A 23,220-nucleotide genomic window follows, 5' to 3' on the forward strand; every position below is an offset into this window, starting at 1 on the left:
CCCCCCCGATGCTCTAAGGATTAAAGGGTTTGTAGTCAGATCAGGGGGAGACAGGCCTTGCGGACAGAGTGAGCTTCTGCCCTGGGCATTGTGTCCTCTACTGTCCTCTAACACACAGGCTTCACAGCCAGACTACAAGCTTGTACAATGTAACTCTTGCCCTCATAAAAATGAATTAATTGCCCACATTTGAGAGACCATTTCATAGGTAAAGAACCAAATTTTTTTTTTTTTTTGGTCTTTTTGAGACAGGGTCTTCCTGTAGCCCCAGCTGTCCTGGAATTCACTATGTAGACCAGGCTGGCCTTGAACTCACAGAGATCCGCCTGTCTCTGCCTCCCAAGTGCTGAAATTAAAGGCATGCGCCACCACGCCCGGCCCAAATTTTTAAAAAAATATTATTTTTCATTTTTATTTTATGTGTAGGAGTGTTTTGCCTGCATGTGTGTCAATGCACCATGTTGTGCAATGCCTGCAGAGGTCAGATGAGGGCATCAGATCCCTGGAACTGGAGCTATGGATGGTTGTTAGCTACCATGTGGGTGCTGGGAATCAAACCTGGGACCTCTGTAAGAGCAGTCTGTGCTCTTAACCACTGAGCCACCACTCCAGTCCCAAGAACCTGAATTTTTATCTCTTCCTGCAAAACTATAAACTCTGGCACAAGTGGCCAGAGCTGCAGATGGGGCAACTGCTCGGGTGGACTTAGCCTGTTTCTGTCACACCTTATTGCACACATTTTATTAACTGAGCTAAAGAATCCCCAGCATAGCCCTCAGTAACTAGTTTGTACTGGGAATGTCAAGGACAGGAGGGTGGGAAGCAAATGCTGGGAAATTTGCTTAGTTTGCTTAGAAAGCTGAACCTAAGGGATATGGACTTCAGGAGCATAGACTTCCTTAGTGTGGGTGCCTGTGTTCAGGAATGGGGAGAGGTGGACATCTGTGTATGGGCCCTTCTCCCCTGCAGATGTTCATCATCGACAAGGTAGATGGGGATGCCTGCTCCCTGAATGAGTTCGCCATCACTGGCTCCACTTATGCTCCTGAAGGAGAGGTGTAAGTTACCCATGGGCCTTCTTCACACCTTATGTATACCTCCACCTCTCTCCCTGAGACTCTCCTGCTAGTTTTCCCTTCTTTCTCTCCCTTTCTTTCCCAACCTTATTCTTTCTCCCACCCAAATTCCATCTCCAAATCCACTGCCATCTCCTGACACCTTCTGATGCCTGCTCTCTGCTTCTCTGTATCCTCTGTGGGTCTCATGCCCTGTTCTTCTCCACTCTTTCTCTCCTGTCTACCTCCCTACCCTGTTGCCAGCTTGAAGAATGATAAGCCAATCCGGGCAGGGCAGTATGATGGGCTAGTGGAACTGGCCACCATCTGTGCCCTCTGCAATGACTCGTCCTTGGACTTTAACGAGGTAACCGCTCACTCCCAAAACCCCCCTTCTGTTCCAGTTGGCTCAGAGTCTGCTTCCAGGAGGCAGGGAAACAGGCAAGAGTGCAAGGGATGGAAGCATTTGGGTTCCTTCTTGTCCCATCTAAAAGAAGGTGGGTGTGTTGGGTGAGGACAAGGGGCGGGGGGGTCCAGGCACATACCTCTTCCTCCTCTGTCCATTGCAGTCCAAAGGTGTCTATGAGAAAGTTGGTGAGGCCACAGAGACAGCCCTCACTACCTTGGTGGAAAAGATGAATGTGTTCAACACTGAAGTGAGAAGCCTCTCAAAGGTGGAGAGGGCCAATGCCTGCAACTCGGTGAGTTGGGATGCCCTCCACGGGCCCTCATCTAAGGTCCAGACACACCCAGACAGACAAAGGCTTGTGTCCATGCTGGGACCCCAACTAGAACAAGCAGTGGCTACCCACAGTTTTTCTGGGCCAAGCTGGCCTCTGGTGGAACCCACTGTCCCTGTATTACGTGGATTCTGTTGTCTGGCCACAGTGCCCTGGGAGGTCACTTCTTTTGTGTCCCAAGTTGGAGAGACAGTGCTAGACAGAAATCACAGAGGAACCTGAGTTGGCCTTGAGTTTAGCCATGATACCTTGGTTTTGATCAGATCTTGAGCTATGTAGCCAGTGCTCCCACACAAGGAGGCTTGCTTTATCCAGGTGAATAAGGCCAGATCTCTTCTACACACTGGGCTATTGCTGTGAATATTTGCCAGTTTCTATTTCGGGTTTCTGAGCAGTATGTTTCTTACATTTTTCTTTCTTGCCATCCTCCTGCCTCAGTCTCCTAAGCGCTAGAGGTGTGCACCACCATGGCTGGCTTTCCTACATCTCTTTCTGTACTTCTTCATGAAGTGTTAGGGAATCGAACCCAGGAACTCAAGTGTGCTAGGCAAATTTTTCTTTTTTTGTATGTGCAAGATACTCAACTGTGATCAATTTATTTGTGTGTGTGTGTGTGTGTGTGTGTGTGTGTATGTGTGTGTGTGAGAGAGAGATGTCTAGTAGAGGATTGTGTGTATGCCATGGTGCACATGCAGAGGTCAGAGGATAACTTAGGCATTGGTTCTCTTCTTCTACCATGAGTTCCTGGGATCAAACGCAGGCTTGCATGATCATCGAGTACACCGAACCATCTCATCAGCTCTGTTTTCTTTAATATAACAAAAAAAAGTGAAGGAAGGATTGTACTTTTTTCCCGGTGTTAGGCCTCACGCATGCTAGGAAGGTGTCCTTGCCGTGGAGCCACATCCCTAGGCCTTGTTATTTTTAGTTTTGTTTTGTTCTGTGTTTGTGCGCTTTTTATGTTGATACTAGGGATTGACCCCCTGGCCTCTCATGTGCTAGGTAGGTGTTCTATCACTAAGCTACATCCTCACTCCCCTTTGCAATGTATTTGGTAAGTAAAGGTTCTCACTCTGGCTTTCATTTTGTTTTGAGACAAAGTCTTGCTATCCCAGACTGACTTGAACCCATGGCAATCCTCCTGCCTTAAACTTTTGAGTGCTGTCACCATGCTTGGTTGAAGGCTTTTTTTGCCACCATACGTGGCTCTTATTCTTTTTCGCTGTGTGCTAGGCACTAGGCCTATAATGCCTAATAATGCATATGGCTATTTACATTCATACTAATTAAAATTAAATAGAGGTTTCTGGGAAGTAGAGGCAGGAGGGTTACCTGTCTCAAAAAAAGAGCTTCTTTGGTTACACTGGCCATGTTTCCCACTGACACTATCTTAGTGCAGACTATATGTTTCTGGTCACTGAAGGCCACCTTGTTTCCATTATGCTTTAAACCGGACACTTGAACTGGGGGTCTAGCTCAGTGGTAAAACACTTGCCTAGCATGCCGTGAGGTGCTGAGTTCCATTCTCAGTACCACAGGAACGTTTAAAACTCAAATGGCCAACACTCAACATGGAAGCACTGTGGCAGCATTAGCCTTGGAATTCTCTCCATGTGTCCATGGGTACCAGGTTTAGTGTTAGGCTCAGCCTCAGCATGGGCTGTACTCTGATCTCTAGATCCTTTTGGATTGTTTTAAAGGGATCTGGTTTCTCCCTTCCAGGTGATCCGTCAACTAATGAAGAAGGAATTCACCTTGGAATTCTCCCGAGACAGAAAGTCTATGTCTGTTTATTGCTCCCCAGCCAAGTCTTCCCGGGCTGCTGTGGGCAACAAGATGTTTGTCAAGGTCAGAAACTAGAATGACCTCTCTTTCTTCTTCCTAATCTTGGAGCCCTTTCCTGTGCCTGCCCTTCCACTGAACCCTGTAAGGCAGGTATGGGTCTCTGAATGTTGTCCTGGTCTTCTAGGGTGCCCCTGAGGGGGTTATTGACCGCTGTAACTATGTGCGTGTCGGCACCACCCGAGTACCATTGACAGGTCCTGTGAAGGAGAAGATCATGTCAGTGATCAAGGAGTGGGGTACTGGGCGGGACACCCTGCGCTGCCTGGCCCTGGCCACCCGGGACACACCCCCAAAGAAGGAAGAGATGGTCCTGGATGACTCAGCCAAGTTCATGGAGTATGAGGTGAGCCAGTGGAGCCTCCTGTTGCCCTGGGAGTTGTGGCAAGGGAGCTTTCCTTATGCCTGCCACCATGCTGGTCACTCCCTACTGTGTCAAGTCAATGGCTGTGTAGTATGAATCCCAGAATCACAGGGTATTAGGATTTGAGTTTTAGGAATCATCTAATCCAGCTGGGTTTGGTATGTCAGCACGCAGGAGACTGGGGTAGGAGGTTCATGGGTTCAGTACTAGCCCGAAGTACAGAGCAAGACCCTGTTTCCAAAACAACCACCCAAGCAAAAAGCAAGAAAAGATCATTTGGTCCAGTGCTCCTTTTATTTGTGGTGCTAGGGATGGAATCCAAGGCATGCAGAACTGTGCTGTGCCCCAGCTACACCTGCAGCCACAGAGCTACATTAGCTGTGACCTATGAACTGATGAGACTGTACATCAGAAGGGAAATCAATGTCACAACACAGTGGGTGAGCTTGTCTTGAGGCAATTGATGTACATTCTGATACAGGCATCCAACTAGCTGTGGACTCTGAACAGCACCAAAAGTCCATGCCTGCATTTATAGAGGGGACACTATGGCCCGACAGACCACACTAACATCTAGCTTGTGATTTTTTTTTTTTTTTTTAAAGACGGGGTTTTGTTATGTGGCCTAGGCTGGCTCTGAACTCATACTTAGGCTCTTCCTCACCTCCCGAGTGCTAGCATCACAGGCGTGCCCACCACACCTACCTTCTGCTCTCTTCTTTCTACAGCAGGCCTGACACTGCCAGGATCTGCAGGCATGTAAGGAGCAAGAAATATTTCCTGGCCCTGTGCTTCCAGGGCCCTGCTGATGTCTAACAGCAGACCCTGAGGCAGCAGGCCCCAGTTTCCTTGATCTTACTATTCATCTTCCCCTGAACTCCCTTCCTGACTTGTCACCGTCTTCTGTCTCTCCAGATGGACCTGACATTCGTTGGTGTTGTGGGCATGTTGGATCCACCTCGCAAGGAGGTCACAGGCTCTATCCAGCTGTGCCGTGATGCTGGGATCCGGGTGATCATGATCACTGGGGATAACAAGGGCACAGCCATTGCCATCTGCCGACGAATTGGCATCTTTTCAGAGAACGAAGAAGTGACAGATCGTGCCTACACTGGCCGAGAGTTCGATGACCTGCCCCTGGCTGAGCAGCGGGAGGCCTGCAGACGTGCCTGCTGCTTTGCCCGTGTGGAGCCCTCACACAAATCCAAGATTGTGGAGTTCCTGCAGTCCTTTGATGAGATCACAGCCATGGTGAGAAGTCCAGTGGGCTCCCTGGCCAGTGCTGAATGTCTCCATGCATGACATGCACAGAGGGTTCAGTCTCTGCAGTCTGGGAAGGGGGAGTATAAGGAGCCCTGAGTTCCCACTTTCTCCTTCTGTCCTCAGACAGGGGATGGTGTCAATGATGCCCCTGCCCTGAAGAAGGCTGAGATCGGCATTGCCATGGGATCTGGTACGGCTGTGGCCAAGACAGCCTCCGAGATGGTGCTGGCTGATGACAACTTCTCCACTATTGTGGCTGCTGTGGAGGAAGGCCGTGCCATCTACAACAACATGAAGCAGTTCATCCGCTACCTCATTTCCTCCAACGTAGGCGAGGTGGTCTGGTAAGCAGCCAAGGCAGACATCCAGAAAAAGCCAGGGCTGGGAGGGGATGACCATGGGACTGTGGGGCAGGACCAACATAGGTCCTCCTTCCTCTGGCAGTATCTTCCTGACCGCTGCCTTGGGACTGCCTGAGGCCCTGATCCCCGTGCAGCTGCTGTGGGTGAACTTGGTAACTGATGGGCTCCCTGCTACCGCTCTGGGCTTCAACCCACCTGACCTGGACATCATGGACCGGCCCCCCCGGAGTCCCAAAGAGCCCCTTATCAGTGGCTGGCTCTTTTTCCGCTACATGGCAATTGGGGGTAAGCAAGGAGGAACTCAACAACCTTCCTGGAAGCCCTTGGGATTGACACCTTCCCTGGGATACTGGATTCTCCCAATGCAAGCTGCTCAAAGGGGACTTTTCTTTCGCCAGCTGTCTCCAGCTGTGTAAGACCCTCCTGATGCCTCTTGTTTCCCCAGCCCTGACTCTAGCTCCTCTCTTCTCCCCACCACAGGCTACGTGGGCGCAGCTACTGTGGGAGCAGCTGCCTGGTGGTTCCTGTATGCAGAGGATGGGCCTCATGTCAACTACAGCCAACTGGTAGGGGAGGGTGGAGAGGGGAGCACTGGGAGGGTGTCAAGGTTTCTGTGGGAGCTTAGGCTTCTGACTCTTCCTCTGTAGACTCACTTCATGCAGTGTTCTGAGGACAATCCTGACTTTGATGGTCTGGACTGTGAGGTCTTTGAGGCCCCTGAGCCCATGACCATGGCCTTGTCTGTGCTGGTGACCATTGAGATGTGCAATGCTCTAAACAGGTAGGGCCTGCCCACCTGGGCCTTGTTGCCTGTTCTTGAGGTTATCCCCTTGCCCTCTACCTCCCTCCTTTCCCCTCACCATGTCTTTCTCTTTGTGTCCCCATCCCTTGGCTCTGCCTGGCCTGTGCTATAGCCTGTCTGAGAACCAGTCTCTGCTGCGGATGCCACCCTGGGTGAACATCTGGCTGCTGGGCTCCATCTGCCTGTCCATGTCCCTCCACTTCCTCATCCTTTATGTTGACCCCCTACCGGTGAGCCTTCTGACATCACTGGTTCCCCACCCCAGGGAGCCTGTGTATGGCCTATGGCCACAGAGATGCTGACAGGGAAGGGAGGTGGGACAGGTCAGGGTAGTGCAAGGTGCTCTGGTTTCTTCCCTCTCCTGAGAGAACACTTGTCTTTCCTGATGGCTGCTGTCCCCGCCTCAGATGATCTTCAAGCTCCGGGCCCTGGACTTTACCCAGTGGTTTATGGTCCTCAAGATCTCACTTCCAGTCATCGGGCTGGACGAGATTCTCAAGTTTGTTGCTCGGAATTATCTGGAAGGTAAGGGGCGCACCCCTCCTCTGACTCCTTGCAACCCTAGCACTGAGCACAGCCCCTGCTCTCTGCACCAAGAATGTGTGCCATACCCCACACTCCCCTTCCTTTGCAGGTGGGTAAGTTCTTCTTGGCCCTGGCAGGACCAGTGTCCCCAGAGAGGGGCAGCCCAAGCCCTGTCCCCACTCCAGCTGTGACTGGTGGGGTCCTTCCCCAGTCTGCTCCTCAGCCCTCTGGCCCTACAGGCCCCCTCCCCCTTGATAACGGCCTCTCTCTATCCTCTCTGGCCATAGGATAACTGCCCCCCTCCTACATGTCTTTGAACCGTGTCACAGGTATTTCCCTTCCCACCCTGCCCCAGCTGCTGTGCCCTGCCGCTCGCCCACCAGCCCATGCGCACCCCTGCGGTCACTTGCGCTCGCGGCTCCCTCCTGGAGCCACTGCCGCTGTTGCCACTGCCTGCTTCCACATGAGGGCTGCACCCTCACTGTGGGGGCTGGCCACTGACAGACCACGTCCTTCCTGCCTTGGGCATCCTGGCCTCCCAGTCTGCTGGGCTGCGCTGCGTTGTTGCGCTAGCTGGCGCTGGCTGTCTCTGCTGCTGGGGCTGTGGTGGCTGGGGGTGGGCTGGGGTCTGGCATACAGGTGAGTAGGGAAGAAGGGGGTGTATGACCCTCCAGGTGAGTGTGCTGGAGATGCACAGGAAGATAGATGCACCTCTCCCTCCTGTGCCCACCAGCTCCATCTCCTCCCTTTCTTCTTTCAGATCCAGAAGATGAAAGAAGAAAGTAACCAGCCCTTTCACCCCTTCTTCCCCACCCTGACAGCAACGCATCTTCAGCCAGAGCTGTGGCACAGACCCTTCCCACCCCCATTCTGTTTATAAACCAAGTTCTCTGCCCCTCTGTCCTCCTTCAGCAACCTGCCCTCCCTCTGAACCTTGTAAATCCCCTTCCCAACCCTGTGGGGCTTGCAGGGACAAGGCGACTGAGCTGAGCTGCTTATTTATTGAAAATAAATGACAAAATAAATGAGCCTTGCCTCATGTGTCTTGGGGCCTATACCAGGCACCTGTGGACAAATATCTTAGTGTCATTCAATCCAGAAAGCAGCTGCCTACCCTAAGGCCCTTGTGTAAGAAACCCACTGCTGCCAATAGCTTCTAGCCACCACACACTGGACTGTGCCTCAGGACTGGACTAGCTGTCAATTGGAGGTGGCAAGGTGGGAGGGCTGAATCTATGAGGCAGCACAGCAGTCTGGAAGTTACAGGCTCAGCCTGCACCTTCAGTTCTGGGAGGGGGCTGGGTCCTCACCCAGGTGTCATCCCTGAGAACAGAAGGCCCAGCCACCTTGATTAGAAGTGCTGGCCATCTAGGTTTGGAATGGGTAGGCTCCATCCTGAGGCCTTACAGTCCCCACCTCACAGTTATGGTGCAGAAGGGCCAGCTTTTCCAGCAAGAGGGAGCACGGCTGGGGTGCCTCCTCGAGGGGCCCCTCAGGAGTCCTTTATGTCCCTAATGTCCCTGAGAGGTGCCTCATCCAAGATGCTATGCACTTGCTCTAGAGTCTCTGCTTGGCGGATCCGCTCCAGGCGTACCTGAAAGATTGGGTGGGGACATGGAGAGCCCTGATGGGGAAAGCCTCTACCACACCAGTCAGCCCGTCAGGGCAGTGTCTGCAGACGCAGTCCATACTGAGTTGGGGTCAAGGGAAGGAAGGGGTCCCAGGAGTTTGGCCTCAGAAAGTTTGGGTGTAGCTGGCCAGTGGTGGGGCTGACAGCACAAAGCAGCCATGCGACTGAGATGCACACAAAAGAGCTTCCAATTTCGGGGAGCAATAGCTCAGGGGGAAGACCATGCCAGGCCTAGAAGGAAAAGGACTCCCTTAATTGGGGATTGTCCTTGCAAGACCCAGATCAGGTCTCCCAAAGAAGACCAGTCAGGTGGGAAGGGCCTGGCCATACCTGCAGGGCCTGGGACAGCCGTACAAAGTCCCTCTGCACCTGTTCACTGGTCTCTAGCTCAGCCTGTAGCCGAAGTGCTTTGGCCCTCTGTTCGGAGAGGAGGTCTGTAAGCTGGGCCTGTGGGGACAGGACATGGAGCTGTGACCTGGCTAATCTTGGGCTAGGTGGGAGGATGGATTACCACAGCTGTGGGATGACCCACATTGGTGCCCCTTTTATGCCACCCAACTCTGATCTCCTCTGGCTGGCAGGAGCCAGGTGGTTGTTGCAGGGCTTCCTCCCATCTGGTCTGAAGAAGACAGGAAGAGTGTGAGGGGGCCTTCAGGGCCATCAGCATACAGCTGTGTCACCCAAGCTAAGGCACACGATGCTGCTCACCTTGCTCTGCTCCTGCTGGACTCGTTCCATCTCTATCCTCAGGCTGCACAGGGAGGCTGGGAAGTCAAGTCGCAAGGAGACTGGAAGTCAGGCCCACACGGTTCCAGCCCCACTGGTCTAGCCCTCTACAGGGTAATGGCCCCTACTCACCCTCTAGGACCTCTGTGGGAGGAAAAGAGAGAGGTCAAGGGTGGCTCTCCATTGCATGGCCATGCCTGACACAGGGGACCCTGTGGGCAGGCACCCCGAGAGTGGGTAGGGAGCTTACCCCTCTTTTCTCACCTGTCTCCTCACGCTGGACCCTCAGCTGTCCCTCCAGGCTAGCTCTGGCTGCTGTTTCCTCTTCCAGTGCCTCCCGCAGCTTCACGATCTCAATGCGCAGGCGCTCGGCCTCATGTTCCTGTGCCTGTTGCCTGGCCTGTGCCTGCTGCTGAGTGCGCTGTACCAGCTGTTGCAACTCCTGCAAGATACAAGGGGCCTGCTAGGCACTGGGCAGAAGAGAAGGCAGGGGCCAGGGGGAACACTGCCCAGATAATAGAAGGAGAGAGGGGGTTAGGAAGGAGTTAAAACAGCAAAGAACTCAAATGCCATGGCTGAGAAGCACACAGTGGATTTGCAGTGGGAGTGAAGGAACCCAAAGCCATGCCTGCAGCACAGCATGGAGGACCGGAGGAGAACGGAGAAGGGCTGCATAGATGGCTCAGCAGTTAAGAGTGCATACTGCTCCTGCAGAAAACCTGAGTTCCGTTTCTAGCACCCACATGGGGTGGCTCACAAGTGACTGTGACTCCAATTCCAGAGGATCCAACACCTCTATCCTCCACGGGCACCTGTACTCCCACACACATACCCATATATAGCTTAAAAAATACATCTTTTTTAAAGAAGGGCCAGGTGTGGTTGTACACATCTTTAATCTCAGGACTTGGGAGGCATAGGCAGGCAAAGCTCTGTGAAACTGAGGCCGGTTTGTTCTACATAGAGAGCTCCAGGTCAGCCTGGGGCTACAGGAGACCTTTCTCAAAAGGACAAACAAAACAAAGCTGGTGTGGTGATATACACCCTTAAATTCATTGCTTGGGAGGCAGAGGTAGGCAGATCTCTGCTGAGTTTGAGCATAACTTGATCTACATAGAGAACTCCTGACCAGGACTACATAAGGCCCTGTCTCAAAAGAAAAGCAGGTAAGAAAGCAAGGAACACAGGGTTGCCCTGAAGTGGATGAAATTATAATCTCCAAGGTAGAGAGAGGTTCTAGGTAATCTTTTAACCTACTAGTAAATATTAAATTAAAATCAACAAAGGCCATTAAGGAGGATGGGTTCAAAGATTCTGAGGGGCTCAGTCTTACGGATCTACTGTCACTTAAAACCAGCCAAAAGTAAAGCCAGGCGTGGTGGTGCATGTCTTCAATCCCAGCACTTGGGAGGCAAAGGCAGGCAGGTCTCTGTGAGTTCAAGGCCAGCCTGGGCTGCACAGTGAGATCTTGTTTAAAAAAACAAAAACAAAAAACAAATCAACGGCTTGGGGCTGGAGAGATGGCTTAGCAATTAAGAGCATTGGCTACTCTTACAAAAGACCTGGGTTCAGTTTCCAGTACTCACATGGCAGGTAACAACCATTCCTAACTCTAGTTCTAGGGGAATCCAACTCCCCCTTCTGACCTCCATGGGCATAGCACGACTATATAAAAATAAATAAAAATAGGGGCTGGAGAGATGGCTCAGTGGTTAAGAACACTGGCTGTTCTTACAGAAGACCGGTTCGAATCTCAGTACCCACATGGCAGCTAACAACTGTCCGTAACTCCAGTTCCAGGGGATCCAACAGCCTCCCTCCTTTGTCCTTCTCAGGTATTGCACGGCATGGGTGCACTTACGTACATGTAGTACACATACACATAAAATAAAAAAAAATAAAAATTTTTTTTTTTGATCTTTTCGAGACAGGGTCTCCCTGTAGCCCCAGCTGTCCTGGATTCACTATGGAGACCAGGCTGGCCTCGAACTCACAGAGATCCGCTCGCCTCTACCTCCCGGGTGCTGGGATTAAAGGCGTGCACCACCACGGCAAAAAATAAAATATTAAAAAAAAAAGTTATTTATGGGCCCGGGCTTGCTGGCGCATGCCTTTAATCCCACCTCTCAGGAGGCAGAGGCAGGTGGATCTCTGTGAGTTCGAGGCCAGACTGGTCTACATAGTGAGTTCCAGGACAGCTGGGGCTACAGGGAGACCCTGTCTCAAAAAGGCCAAAAACAAAAAAAAAGTTATTTATCAAATAAATAAATAAATTATTCTAAAAAATCAAGGGCTCAGAGTGTGGTTCATGGGTAGACTGCTTGTTAGTGTGCTGAAGACCGAGGTTCAACTGCCAGCAGTGGGAAGAGTGTTGGTAGCATGGGACATGTAAAAATGGCAAAGGAAACCACTATTCCCTTCACTAATGTCCAAAACCTTTTAACTCTTTCTCTTTATGCCAACCCTGGGGAGATGCTATGCTCCCATATACCAGATGAGGAAACTGAGCCTTAGAAAAGTAAAGTGAGTTGGTCAAGGTGACACGGCTAATACATGAGAGCCAGGTTCTGTCCCCTAGGCTCAACTATGGCTCCTGACAGCAGTTCTGCTCTGCCTAGGGTGGCCCTAGGCTGCTGGTGCCACTTACCTGCACAGAGTTGGGCAGTGCCTCGTCCTCGACCTTGTGCTGCTGGGGGCCCTGGATCGCTGGTAGCTGCTCTGCCCGGAGCCCTTGGTTTTCTTCATTTAGCCGCTTAACCTCATGACACAGGCATTTGTGAGAAGTAGCTAGCTCTGCCTGGGGACAGACCAAAGCACAAGGCAATGAGAAGGACAGGGTGTCTCCAGTTCCTGAGGCCAAACCCCAAGTCCCACTGCTGGACAGACTACCAGAAAGCCCTGGTTCTCTGGTCTGCAGAGAGAAGAAAACTCTTTATTGCCTTTCTCTGGTTCTTTTTTTTTTTTGGTCTTTTTTGAGACAGGGTCTCCCTGTAGCCCTACCTCACCTGGAACGCACTATGTAGACCAGGCTGGCCTTGAACTCTGCCTCCCAAGTGCTGGGTCTAAGGGCTTGCGCTACCACATCCAGCGCCTTCTCTGGTTCTAAGCCCTGCAGACTGTCCCTGCTGATACACTGGCAGCCATGGTCCATGACAGGCATTTCATCTAGGCTACATGCTTGTTCTGGTTTTGTTTTTGAGACAGGTTGGCATGATCTTTTCTCTTAGCCTCTTGAGTGCTAGGGTTATTGGCATGTGCTACATCTCATTTGTTTTTTGTTTGTTTTTGTTGAGGCAGGGTGTCATGTAGCCTAGGCTAGCCTCAAACTCACTGTCAGGGATGACCTTAAACTTCTGGTTGCTTTATATAGTGTTGGGAACTGAAGCCAGGTCTTGGTCCATGCTAGACAAGCACTTTTCCAGCTGAGCTATGTGTTCAATTCTGTAACATGTTATAAAAATTTATTTGTATTATTTCTTTTTACTATTTGAGTGTGTGTGTCCATCACATAGGTTCCAGGGATCAAACTCAGGTCATTAGGCTTTGTGACAATTGCCATTACCCACTAAGCCATCTTGCTGGCCCTGGTAATACACTTTTTTTAAGTCCTAAAGTAGTTGCCAACTTTAAAAACTAGGAAACAATGTACACATATCTCTGGGTACTCTTGAAAATCAGAAAGCATATCTGGCTACATGGAACCCATGTTTCCAGATGGGGTGGCCAGTGTTGCTAAGAACAGCAGTCCCCTTCTACTGGCCCCTCGTTTGCCAGGCTACCTTCCTGCCTCACTTCTGGCCCTGGTAGAGCTCTGATTTCCTTTCAGTGCTTCTGATTTCTGTTAGCTCAGTTTTACTGATGGTGAGGTAGACACTCTAAGGTTGTGGGGTTAGTTCAAGATCACACAGCTGTAGGCATGCTCAGGCTGCCTCCAAACGCTTTACTCACCTGGTACCAACACCAGAAGGCCAGAGCATCTGGAGGTGTAGAGGCAAGGACAGATGTCTTGACTGTCCACACACCCTCTAGGGCCTCAAGTAGTCCTGACCCTGAAGCCAGCACTCACCATCTGCAGTTGTACACGCTCCTGGGCCTGGCTCACCGTCCCCTGCAGGGTTCGAAGCAGCTGCTCCGAGTTCTCGACCTGGGCCAGGAGCACCTGCATCTGTGGTGGAAGGAGGGTAAGGTCAGAGGGCTGCTGAGGGGGCAGCAGGGGCCAGAGCTCTGTGGGGCTTCAACTGAGGCTGAACCCACCTGCTTGGCACAGTCTTCATTGCTCCGTCTCAATCCCTCTTGAAGCTCATCCCGCTCACGGCTGACACTTTCCAGGTCTTTCTGTAGCTGCTGCCCCTGCCAGACCCAGACTTCAGACTTATACCTCTGCAGGCAGGGGATGGTGCCTATTCTATCTTCCCTTTACCACCCCGTTGGTCCCTGAGCAAGCCCTGCTGCTTCTCCAAAGAGAAAGCCACCTTACTTTTCACCATCTCTGCTGCCCTCTTCTGGTACAGTCACATTTCTCCCCCTCCCCGCCTCCCCCTCTCTGCTAGGAATTAAACCCAGGGCCTTGCACATGCATTTTTCCCCATGACACTACCTTCTATGACATCTGTGTGCATCCTCTGCTGAGAAGGGACTTTTCCCTTCCCGCCAGCCTCTCCATTTTAGCATTAGTGCAGCCCCCTACATATGCAGGGAGGAGGGGATGCCCACAGGCCATAGTCCAGTCCACTTACCTCCACCTGCAGCTGCTCCCATTGGGTATCTGGGACAAGCTGGTACCCAGGAGGGGGCAGGTAGATGCCCTCAGGGACAAGGGTGCCTGTGGACACGAGAGAGGCTGTGTCTTCTTGCTCAGGGCTTAGGCCTTGGCGGCCCCGGGGCAATGAAGCACTGCTGCCTGCTCCACCAAGGGAGAAGGAAGAGATAGAGGCACTGTCATCACAGTTGTGGGCGAAGGCTTCGGCTGCTGGACCTGCATCTCCACTTGGCTCCTCCAGGGGCTCCAGTGGGGGTGAAGGGTTCCTTGACAGTGGCAGCAACTCTGTGGAGCCATGCAGGGAAGTGGCCAGCCGGGGTCGTCTCTAGGGAAAGGTGCAGGAAAGAGCTGTGAGCCAGAGTCTCAGGCATCGTTTCCTTGCTGGGACCCCTGACTGCCCCTCACCTGGATTTCTTGGATCAGCTCCTCTGCCTTTAGCAGCTTTGCCTTCAACTCAGCAATCTCCTGCTCCATGGGCAGCACAATTTCTCGAAGCTTCTCTGAGTCCTCGTGTGCCTGGAGAAATGGGGTACTGGATACTAACAGTCCCCTCCCTCCTGATCACTGGACCCCCAGGTCTACTCAAGGCTTTCTGAAGCCCACTGACTCTTCTACCCTCCCTGAGGGCACTGCCCATTCATTTGAGACAGCAGAACTCGGGTTCTGAGAGTTTCTACCACTTGGCCCAGGGCGGACCTAGGAAAAGGAGCCAAGGTCATAACTGTCTTCCTCCTGTCCATTCATTTACTGTTAATTTTTGCCCTGACATCCATCTTTTAAAAATATTTCTATTTATTCTTTGAGAACTTCATACATGTATTCAATGTGCTTTCATCAAATCCAACCCCCTCATCCCTCCCCTCTAACTCCTCCAAAATCTCTGCAGATCCATCTTTTCAGATCATCAAATCTCACTTTTGGTTGGGCACATGTCAGTTCTCCAGTAACATCCACTTCTCAGCTTCCCTGGGGCTAAAAGATGATCACACAATTTAGTTGCTCAGTGACAGCCCCATGGGACAGTAGGGGTTTCTAGCCAATGAGATATAAATACCTGTGCCATGTGTGAATTTCCAGCACAGTTCCTTAAAGGAAAGTGTGCCTATCTTTATACCTCTTTCTTGCTTGCTGGAGTGCAGATGTGACGCTTGGCACTCAAGCAGTCATCCTGAACCATGGGGTAATCTACTACCTATGGTCAAAGTGAATACTGAAGCCTAGATGCAAATAGCAACCTCTGAGCAAAGCTGTCAGTCAAAGATTCCTATCTTGGGTCCAATTTGTTTACTTTGATTTTTGATGTAGGGTTTCATACACCCCAAGCTGGTCTTGAACTCACCATGTAGCTGAGAATGACCTTGAGCTTCTGATCCTGCTGTCTCCACAGTACCAGGATTACAGGCATGTGCCACCACGCCTGGTTTTATGCAGTGCTGGGATCGAACCCAGAGCCTTGTGCATACCAGGCAAACACTCTACCAGCTGAGCTACATCCCCAGTCCTAAGCTCCTGTTTCGATTTTTGTCTTCACAACCAGAGGTAACTTACTCCATCTCATTTCCTCAGGTTCTACCTAAGTACCGAGCTTACAGTGCTACTGTGAGGATCAAATAAGGTAACAATGCACACTACTTGGAAAATGAAACATTTAGAAATACATGCTTCCTATTATTTATTTTTATTGTCTTAGAGATGGGGGTCTCTGTATCTCAGGCTAGCCTCAAACTCATGATCCTCCTGCCCAGCCTTCCCAGTGCTGAGATTACAGGTATGCACCATCACATGCTACTATTTACACACACACACACACACACATACTCTTTTAAGAGACCAGATCATTAGCTGGGTGTGATAGCGCACACCTATAATCCTAGTACTCCAGAGACTGAGGCAGGAGGACTCCTGCAAGTTAGCTTGGGCAATATAGCAAGACCCCGTCTCAATGAGAAAGAGAAAGAGAGGGAGAGGGAGAGGAAGAGGGAGAGGGACAGGGACAGGGACAGGGGTGGAGGCAGGGACAGGGAGAGGGACAGGGCAGGGACAGGGATAGGGACAAGGGCAGGGGCAGGGCGAGGGGCAGGGACAGGGACAGGGACAGAGGCAGGGACAGGGATGGGGCAGGGACAGGGATGGGGCAGGGACAGGGAGGAGAGAGAGAGACTGATATATTCAGGGTTTTACTATGTTATCCAAGCTGTCTTGAACCCTATCCTCCTGCTTCAGACTCCCAAATAGCTGGGACTACAGGTGCCTGCCACAGTGCTCAGCCTCCTGTTATTATTGATGATGAAAACAATAAAGGAAGCAATATGCCATAGGGGCCAAGTATCAAATCATTGGAATCAGCTGGGCATGGTGGCGCACACCTTTGGTCCCAGCACTTGGGAGGCAGAGGCAGGTGGATCTTTGTGAGTTCAAGGCCAGCCTGGTCTACGTAGTGAGTTCAGGTCAGCTGGAACTACAGGGAGGCCCTGTGTCAAAAAGACAAAAAACAAACAAACAAACAAAAAACCATTGGAATCCACTGCTGAGAAGTTGAAATCCCACCCTGCTACTTTTTATTTGTAGAAGCTGGAAAATCAGGAGCTTTTCCGAGTCCCACCTTACCCATCTGTTTAATAGGTCTGGCAGCACGCTCTCCCAGGGGCAGGCCAGCAGGACTGGGTCTGTTGAGCACTCAGCACAGTACCTAGCACAGGAGGTCCCCTTAAGGGTTAGTTTCCTTCCCCCACAGGACTAACCTTATTTCTAGAGGTAAATAAATCTGGTCACTACTAGCAAGGGACAAGCAAGGACCCTGCTAAGCACTCAACAATGGGGTGACTCCATGTCTACCTGGAGTCAGTACTGTGTCCAATGATAGGCAATAGGAAACCAACCATCAGTATCTTTCTAAATCCCAGGGGGTAAGGCATCCATCCTCCCCCAACCTTTTCCATCTGCTTCTCCAAGGAGTCCAAGGGGTGGGCCCGGGCCAGCAGCTGCTTGAGGTGGCCCAGCTCTCGCTCCTTCTCCTCACAGTCCTGCTGCTGCTGCTGCTGCTCCTGCTTCAGGGCCGCAATCTGGGTCTCGTAGCTGCTGATGGAGTCTGTGGGCAGGAAGGGTGGGTGCTTGGTGCTTGCCCTCTCCAAAGTGGTTAACTTTAACAGTCAAGGTGGTAAGCTGTGCAGGCATGGCCCTGGGCAAGAGCTCAGCACCTCTGTGCATTAGTGTCCTCAGTGGCAAAAGGGACTGGGATGGACCCTGGAGTGTGAGGATGAAGCAGCAAATAATAGGGACCAAATGGACAGTTGTGCTGTTCAAACGTATTCTAACTGAAGAATTGGTCCCTGGATATCTGTACTAAAACCAGCAGAGTATGAGGACCTGGGTTCTATCCCAGCACAGCAGAAAGGGAAAAAAAAAAAAAAAAAAAGGTAAAAATGTCACTTAGCAGGAGATTGTGTTCTGATATGCACAGTGAAAGGAAAGTAAAAGCGTTATTTCCTATTATTCATTCCATATAATTTCAACCAAATATGAGTCTGCCATGTTACCAGGAGGTAACTCGACACAGAAATAGATCATGCTGGCTAGCCTGTGGATGGTGGAAGCCAAGGACAGACTGAGTATCATGAAGTGCAGTCCATAAGTCAGAGTGAATGGTGGCTCTGGCTAATTGATACCTTGTGTGTGACTCAGCCAAATTGGGCAGAATGATCACCAACAATTTCCAAATAACCGACAGCTGGCTGATGGGTAGTATTTAGGGTCCACAAACCTTTACTTCCGTCTCTGGAACAGTGTGATATTATACTTGATTTTGTGGCTAAAAGAGGACTTAGTTTATAATCAGGGATTTAGACCACTAAGATGATCAGGTACAGTTCAAGGTCATGCTTGTACATCCTGTGGCAGAAATTGCAGACCTTTACCACAGCATGGGCTGAAACTTCTGTAATGGCAGTTGTCACTTTTCTATGTGACCCTTGCAGGGGCAAACAGTTCAACTGAAGAATCAATTGTGGAGGTATAAGCCTGCAATCTCAGCACTGGGAGACTGAGACAGGAGGAATACAAGGTTGACTCAGTTTAAGCTACATAGTAAGACCCTGTCTTAAACAAAACAAAACAAATACCAAAAAAGTAGGGCTGAGGTGATGGCTCAGTTAGTAAAGTGCTTGCTATACAAGTATGAGGACCTGAGTTCAGATCCCAGGCACCCACACAAAACCCAGGCACAAGAGTGTGTGCCTATAATCCCAGCGCTGAGGAGGCAAAGACAGGAGGATCCCTGGGCCTGCCAGTCTGGCTGAGTCAGGGAGCTCCAAGTTCAGTAAGAGACCCTGACTCAAAAAATAAGGTACAGAGTGACTGAGGAAGACACTTGATGTTGACCTCTGGCCTCCACATGCAAGTGCACAAATGCATGCACACCTGTTCACACATGCATGTACACACACACACACACAGATGTACAAACATAAAAAAGAAAAACTGGAAGAACCTGATCTGCAGAATCACAACCTGTCCAGTATTCATGTAATGAATGCTGAAGACCTGATACTTATTCCTATTAATATATGCCTGGAATAATCAATATTTGATAACAGGCTCTATAAATCAGACACAGAGCCAGGAGCTCACAGTCCAGTGAAAGTACCATGACAACAGATGGGACCACTCTCTACTCCCTAGGTATGGGCCCCAGAGAAGGAACCACATTGTATAGGCCTGGCCAGGAGGGGGCGCTGGCATGAGATGAAGAGGACAGAAAGAATAGGACCAGCATGCATAGACAGGCTCAAGGTGGGAAAGTGGCTGGTCTATCTGGGCATGTTGGCACCTCATAAAAGCCAAAAAAAAGGGTGCTCAAGGGATGCCAGGAAGGGTGGAGAGGGTGATAACACATGGATCTTAAAGCTTTAAAGAGACATGGAAAATAAGCTATGGATTAGTGGCAGGTAGAAGTGAGGTTGGTTAGAAATGAACACTGTGTATTTACACAGGTATTTACTTACTTTTATTTTGTTTTTTTCAAAACAGATCTGGAACTTGAGATCTTCCAGATTCTACCTCCCAAGTGCTGGGATTATAGCATGCACCACTATGCCTGGCTGGTGTTTAATTAATTTGTTATCTTCTTAAAAAATTGAGTACTTTTAGCCAGGTGTGGTGGTACACTCCTTTAATCTCAGCACTCAGGAGGCAGAAGCAGGTGGATCTCTGAGTTCAAGGCAAGCCTGGTCTACATAGTCAGTTCTAGGTCAGCTGGGGCTACTGGGAGACCCTGTTTCAAAAAAAAGGTCCAGCCCACCCGTGCCAGCCCTGGCTAAGCCGGACCTGAGCAGGCTTCCGGCGTTTGAAAAAAAAGGCAAGAACAAAAAAGAAAAATTGAGTACCTTTGCCAGCATGTATGTAATTGCACCACATGGTGTGCAATGCCAGCAAAAGCCAGAAGAGGATGTTGGAGCCCATGAAACTGGAGTTACAAACAGTTGTTACCTTTTATGTGGGTGCTGGGAATTGAACACAAGTCCTCTGGAAGAACTGCAAGAACTGCTGAGCCATCTCTCTAGCCCTATTTATTTATTTCTAAATTTATTCTTTATGGGCCAGCAAGATGGCTCAGTGTGTAAGGGTGCTTGCCACAAAGTCTGACGATCTGCGTTTGATCTCTGGAACCCACATGACAAATGAAGAGAATCAACTTCCACAAGTTGTCCTTTGACCTTCATATGCACACTGTGGCACATATGTGCACACACATACAAATGTAATAAAATATGTTTTTAATTAATTTTGTGTGTATATGTGTACTTTAGGGTGTAGGTGCATGTGGCATGTCTTGCATGTGGAGGTCAGAGGACAACTTGAGGGAGTTGACTCTTTCCTTCTACCATGTAGATTCCAGGGACTGAACAAAGGTCATCAGACTTGGTGGCAAGCATCTTTACCCACTAAGCCATCTTAACTGGTCCTAGCCCGTTATCTTAACATTTGCTAAAATTATATGCAAAAGTTGCTGGACTGGTTGGGTTCAGATCTGCTGCTTTGTAGCTATATGACATTGAGCAAGTTATTTAACCTGTCTGGGCTCTGTACTTCCTCTGAAAAATGAGAAAGAGAATGGCAGTTCCTACCTCAATGAATCTGTTATGAAGACTAGATACAGCCAAGCATGGTGGCTCACACTGCTAATGCTAGTACTTGGGAGGCTGAGGTAGGAGGGCTGCCTTGAGTCAAGTTCATCCTGGACTACAAAAGGAGTTCCAAGTTAGCCTGGGCTACAGTGTGAGACACTGTCAGAAAAGAAAACCAAAACAGGGCTTAGGATGTAGCTCTGCTGGTAGGGTGCTTACCTAGTATGCACAAAGCCCTGGGTTCCATTCCTAGTATTGTGTAAAACTAGGTTTGGTGGTGCATACCTGTAATCCCACCACTTGGAGGTAGAGGATCAGAAGTTTAAGGCTGTGCTAGTGAGATGGTTCAGTGGGTAAAGGTGCTTGGCACACAAGCCTGGTGACCTGAGTTCAATCTCTGGAACCCATATAAAGTAGTAAGAGACGGCAAGGCACAGTAGCACACGCCTTTAATCACAACACTCGAGAGGCAGGTGAATCTCTGGGAGATCAAAGTCAGCCTGCTCTACATATGGAGCTCCAGGCCAATTGAGGCTACAGGAAGACCCTGTCTCAAAACAAGCAAACAAAAAATAAAAACAAAAGGTAGAGAGAACTGACTCATCAAAGTTGTCCTCCATATGTGCACCAAGGCATATATGCCCCCCCATCACACACACACATAAACAGACCTTATTTCATGCCAGGCGTGGTAGCGCATGCTTTTAAAACCAGCACTCGGGAGGCAGAGGCAGGCAGATCTCTGTGAGTTCCAGGCCAGCCTAGTCTCAAAAATAACACAAACACACACACACACACACACACACACACACACACACAAAGACCTACCTCAAAAAATCAAAACCAAACAAACATTACTTAATAGAGCATTTAGTTGTGTCTGGCATATGGTAAGTAGCCCTGTAGCCCCAGCTGGCCTGGAACTCACTAGGTAGACCAGGCTGGCCTAGAGAGATCCACCTGCCTCTGTCTCCCAAGTACTGGTATTAAAGGCGTGCGCCACCATAACTGGCCTGTTCTATTATTTTTATGTGTATGAGTGTTGTTGCCTCCATGTATGTAAGTGCACCCATGTTGTGTAATATCCAAGGAGGCCAGAAGAGGGTGTCGGATCCTCTAGAACTGGGGTTACAGATGGTTGTTAGCCATGTGGGTGCTGGGAACTGAATCTGGATCCTCTGCAAGAGCAGCCAGTGCTCTTAACTGTTGAGCCATCTCTCTAGCCCCCTTTATTGTGTATGCATGTACATTTGTAGACCATGTATGTGAGGGTCAGCAGTGACACTGGGTGTCTTCCTTAGTTGGTCTCTACCTTATTTTTATTTATTTTTATTTTTTTATTTAAATATTTTATTACTTTTATGTGTATGAGTGTATTGCCTGCATGTATGTGAGTGCACCCATGTTGTGCAATGTCACAGAGGTCAGAAGAGGGCTTCAGATTCCCCTGGAACTGGAGTTAAGGAGGGTTCATAGCTGCCATGTGGGTGCTGGGAACTGAACCCGGGTCCTCTGCAAGAGCAGTCAGTGCTCTTAACTGCTGAGCCATCTCTCCAGCTCCTATTTTTATTATTTTTATTTTATGTGTATGAGTATTGCCTGCATGTGTGTGAGTTGCACCTGTGTCACACAATGCTCAAGGAGGTTAGAAGGCATGGGATCCCCTGGAACTGGAGTTACAGACTGTTATTAGCAGCCATGTGGGTGCTGGGAATCAAACCTGGGTCCTCTGCAAGAGCAGTCAGTGCTCTTAACTGCTGAGCCATCTCTCCTGCCCTCTACCTCATTTTTTGAGGCAAAATCTCTTAACTGAATCTGGAACATTCCATTTTGGCTAGAATGGCTGGCCACCAAGTTCCCAAGACCTGCTAACCTATGACCCCTAGAGCTGGGGTTACAGCTGCATGCCCAGCATGGTGAGATGGAAACTTTAGGTAGTTTACTCTAGAAGCCAGTGTCGAGACCAGACCACAGAGGGAGATCTCCGAGATGGCAGCAAAAGTTCAAGAGCGCTGACCATAATAAACTACAGTAAGGGCACAGGGTAGGGGCAGAACTGATGTCCTTTAAGAGACTCTGGCCTCTGCCTAGAGGAGAGGGCCAGAAAATAGCAAAATAAGTTTGAGGAGTAGGGATCAGGGAAATTGGTGCCTATTAAGCACAAGAGACCATGAGGAGGAGGAAGGGAAGGAAGGAGATGCCTGTATTTGTAGAGGGTGCTGTTGGGAGTGCCTGGGAAGGAAGGAAACCAGAGAGACTAGGCTGAGTTCATAGCCCAGACACCCAGACTGGTTCAGGGAACCAGTTTCTGGCTCATATTCAGGGTTGATTTGTCACCAGTGAGAGACAAGAAATGACAAGAGTGAGGGAACGGGTAGAGGATGAGAGCAACACTTAGGTGTGACTGACAGAGCTGCTGACATCACATGTGGTATCTCTGCAAAGTGGGAAGAGGTTTCCCAAACACTGAGCCATAGGCTTCTCTGCTGAGCAGCCTTGCTGCGCTCAATACTGCACTCCCTTATGGACTGAAGGAGGGTCTGGGGGTGGCCACCTCACCTTTCAGGATGGCTTGCAGGGAAGCCACCTCCTCTTGGCACTGCCGCCGCACTGCAGCCACTGCCTCGGCCTTGGTACTCTCGCTTACCTCCGCCACAGCCTTCATGGTTTCCATTTCTGCCAGTGCGCCGGCCAGTTCAGCACGAAGCCGGCCGAGCTCACCTGAGTCGGCTTCAAACTTTCTCCCCTCTTGGGGCTGGTGGTCCAGCGCTGTGGGGGGCAAAGATAAACTTTTCTTCCCATCCTTCGCTGGACTCTAACACCACAGGCCCACCGGCTCCGCCACGGATCGAACATCTCGGTCCTACCCGCGCGGGGCCCCATCCCACCCACCAGGCCCTGCCCCTTCCCGGCCTCCTTCCCACCCGCGCGGCCCCAGGTAGCGAGCATAGCCCAATTCGTCCAATCCCCTTTCTTCTAACACCACCCTCCCTTCCAACGGCCCCGCCCCTCCACTGCCCAGCGCGCTCT

At 50.3% G+C, this 23,220-nt stretch overlaps 2 protein-coding genes across 5 annotated transcripts in view; one reads left to right on the plus strand and one right to left on the minus strand.

Moving 5' to 3' along the window:
- Positions 1 to 7,981, plus strand: part of Atp2a1 (ATPase sarcoplasmic/endoplasmic reticulum Ca2+ transporting 1) — an 18,641-nt gene extending 10,660 nt beyond the window's left edge. The window contains exons 10-23 of one of the 3 annotated variants that reach the window (XM_008823967.2): positions 970 to 1,058; positions 1,320 to 1,422; positions 1,625 to 1,756; positions 3,518 to 3,643; positions 3,765 to 3,983; positions 4,917 to 5,252; positions 5,388 to 5,608; positions 5,709 to 5,911; positions 6,107 to 6,192; positions 6,274 to 6,407; positions 6,541 to 6,658; positions 6,836 to 6,953; positions 7,241 to 7,282; positions 7,714 to 7,981. In XM_008823967.2, coding sequence (XP_008822189.1) covers positions 970 to 1,058; positions 1,320 to 1,422; positions 1,625 to 1,756; positions 3,518 to 3,643; positions 3,765 to 3,983; positions 4,917 to 5,252; positions 5,388 to 5,608; positions 5,709 to 5,911; positions 6,107 to 6,192; positions 6,274 to 6,407; positions 6,541 to 6,658; positions 6,836 to 6,953; positions 7,241 to 7,245 — 1,890 coding nt within the window. In that variant the 3' untranslated portion in view covers positions 7,246 to 7,282; positions 7,714 to 7,981. The other 2 variants (XM_008823966.3, XM_029559032.1) reach the window with 2 other exon arrangements.
- Rabep2 (rabaptin, RAB GTPase binding effector protein 2) overlaps positions 7,936 to 23,220 on the minus strand; it is a 15,972-nt gene continuing 687 nt past the window's right edge. Inside the window, exons 2-13 of one of the 2 annotated variants that reach the window (XM_029559033.1) lie at positions 22,750 to 22,959; positions 16,999 to 17,156; positions 14,474 to 14,584; positions 14,046 to 14,393; positions 13,564 to 13,659; positions 13,376 to 13,474; positions 11,957 to 12,106; positions 9,574 to 9,751; positions 9,442 to 9,453; positions 9,292 to 9,347; positions 8,914 to 9,030; positions 7,936 to 8,547 (exon numbers count right to left, since the gene is read on the minus strand). In XM_029559033.1, the coding sequence (XP_029414893.1) occupies positions 8,446 to 8,547; positions 8,914 to 9,030; positions 9,292 to 9,347; positions 9,442 to 9,453; positions 9,574 to 9,751; positions 11,957 to 12,106; positions 13,376 to 13,474; positions 13,564 to 13,659; positions 14,046 to 14,393; positions 14,474 to 14,584; positions 16,999 to 17,156; positions 22,750 to 22,959 (1,637 nt within the window). In that variant the 3' untranslated portion in view covers positions 7,936 to 8,445. The remainder of the gene's footprint in view (positions 8,548 to 8,913; positions 9,031 to 9,291; positions 9,348 to 9,441; positions 9,454 to 9,573; positions 9,752 to 11,956; positions 12,107 to 13,375; positions 13,475 to 13,563; positions 13,660 to 14,045; positions 14,394 to 14,473; positions 14,585 to 16,998; positions 17,157 to 22,749; positions 22,960 to 23,220) is intronic. The other variant, XM_008823965.3, reaches the window with a different exon arrangement.

The sequence above is a fragment of the Nannospalax galili genome, unplaced genomic scaffold (genome assembly GCF_000622305.1).
Source record: "Nannospalax galili isolate Female #2095 unplaced genomic scaffold, S.galili_v1.0 scaffold788, whole genome shotgun sequence".
Taxonomy (NCBI): Eukaryota; Metazoa; Chordata; class Mammalia; order Rodentia; family Spalacidae; genus Nannospalax; species Nannospalax galili.